The sequence below is a fragment of the Solanum dulcamara genome, chromosome 4, assembly GCF_947179165.1.
Source record: "Solanum dulcamara chromosome 4, daSolDulc1.2, whole genome shotgun sequence".
Classification (NCBI taxonomy): Eukaryota; Viridiplantae; Streptophyta; class Magnoliopsida; order Solanales; family Solanaceae; genus Solanum; species Solanum dulcamara.
This window is the reverse complement of record NC_077240.1, coordinates 63122281-63124688: the sequence shown is the minus strand read 5'-3', so window position 1 is coordinate 63124688 and position 2408 is coordinate 63122281. Positions and strand designations below refer to the sequence as shown.

At 39.5% G+C, this 2408-nt stretch overlaps 1 protein-coding gene across 1 annotated transcript; it reads right to left on the bottom strand.

Annotated features, from left to right (window-relative positions):
* Positions 1 to 557: 557 nt before the first annotated feature.
* LOC129884299 (uncharacterized) lies at positions 558 to 932 on the bottom strand. Its single transcript, XM_055958619.1, has one exon. It carries the CDS (start codon positions 930 to 932, stop codon positions 558 to 560), a length of 375 nt encoding a protein of 124 aa, XP_055814594.1.
* Between the last annotated feature and the right edge of the window lie 1476 nt (positions 933 to 2408).

Genomic DNA, 2408 nt, shown 5'->3' with positions numbered 1-2408 from the left:
ATGTTTTAGATGCAATAGATCTGGCAGAATTCCCATTCGATGCTCAGATATCAAAATGTTGATTAAAGTCAATCCTATAAATGAAACTTCCTACTCAAGGCCTCAAATCGCCAAAATCCCACCTGATCACAATGGGAGTTGTGCCAACCATCCCCATATCATAGACAATGCATGAAAACACTATGAGAAATGGAAAAATGGTCATTTCTCACAAAAAAATAGTTTCTCAACAATTGGGACAATATATTTTCAGGCTCCTCTCGAGACCTTTGTAGAATTTGGCTAAAAGCAACGCTTAGATGTGGGACCCATTTTTTGTTGAGACCATCTCGATTGAAAGTTTTTACATCTCCATTGAGTCTGGGACATTACATCATCCACTACTAAAATACACGTTCGTCCTCGAATGAAAGGTAATGTAAATCATCTATAGGGGCGAAAAGATGAGGATATCTATGACGCATGTCAGAATTCACCTCCCATGTAGCCTTCTCAACAGGACGGTGCCTCTACTGCACTTTTACTTAATCAATATGCTTTTATACCAATTGTCTATTCTATCTATCCAAGATAGCAATAGGCTCCTCCTCAAAAGACAAATCCTGATCAAAAGAAATTGAGTCCCATTGAATCACATGAGAGTCATCGTGATGGTACCGCTTAAGCATCGATACATGAAACACAAGAGGAACAACTAAAAGGTTTATGGATAAGGTCAACTTATAATCCACCTCTCCATACTTTTCTAACACCTCAAAAATGACAATAAACCTCGAAATGTGCTTTCTTTTCATCCCAAATCTCATCACATCCTTAGTGGGCGACACCTTAAGCAACACTCGCTCACCAATAGGAAATGACACCTCACGAACACGCCTATCAACATAACTCTTCTTCATACTCTGGGTAGTCACTAGGCACTGTTGAATCATTTTTACTCTATCCATGGCATCTCTCGTCAAAGTAGTACCCCAAGGTCATACCCCAAATGAGTCAAGACATCCCACGAGAGATCTACACCTCCTCCCATATAAGGCCATAAATGACGCTATCTAGATACTAGAATGGTAACAAATGTTATATGCAAACTCAGTAAGAGGAAGAGACTGATCTCAATGACCACCAAAGTCCATGACACATGCTTAGAGCTTGTCTTCAATTACCTGAATAGTCTTCTCCGAGTGACCATCGGTCTGAGGATGAAAAGTTGTGCTCAACTCACGCTTGGTACCTATTTGCTCCTGCATAGAGGTCTAGAAATATAAGGTAAACACCGTACCTCTACTAGACATAATAGAAATAGGCACTCCATGTAACCGCACTATCTCACTAATGTAGATCCTTGCCAACTTCTTTGCATCGTAACTAGACTTCACTAAAATGAAATAAGATGATTTGGTAAATCTATCCATAATCACCTAAACCGAATCATGCTTACCCAAAGTCAAGTGTAACCCCATCACGAAGTCCATGGTAATATGCTCTCATTTTCACTCAAGAATGAGCATCCTTTGCATACGAACACTCTGTTTCTGATGCTCATACTTTACTTGTTGGCAGTTTAGGCACTTAGCCACAAATCAACAATGTCTCTCTTCATGCCACACCACCAATAGTGTTGTTTCAAGTCATGAAACATCTTTTTTCTCCTGGATGAATAGAGTACTTGGAACAATGAGTCTCATACAATATCATATGTACTTAGTTACCAACCTTGGGCACACAAATACGTCTACTAATCCTCAAAACTCCCTTGGGATCAAGAGAGATTGATTTAACTTCACCGCTCAACACTTTGTCTCCAATAGTCTACAACTTGTCATCATTAAATTGGTGTGCACTAATATGGTCCATCAAAGTAGACCTACCTTCCACAAAGTCCAAAATGTTATGAGGTGTAGAAATATCTAGTCGGGCCAACTGTAAAGACAATGACTGAACCACCAAATCCAAAGGTCTCTCATCTGCCTTAAGAATGGGAAAACTACCCATACTAAGTGTTTTTTGACTCAAAGCATCCGCTACCATATTAGCCTTGCCCGGATGATAAAGAATGGTGATGTCATAGTCTTTCAAAAGCTCCAACCACCTACACTGCCTCATGTTCAAATTCAGCTGAGAAAATACATACTTAAGGCTATAGTGATCGGTGAAGACCTCACAATGCTCACCATAGAGATAGTGCCTACACAACTTCAAAATTAACACCACCACTACTAACTCCAAGTCGTGAGTAGGGTAGTTATTTTCATATATCTTTAGTTGTTGAGAAACATAGGCTATAACTCTCCTCTTCTATATCAAGACACCACCCAAACCAACACTCAAAGCATCAGAAAATATAATAAAGACCACACCCCCTTGGGTAAAGCTAGAATAGGTGTTGAAGTCAATAACTTCTTGATATT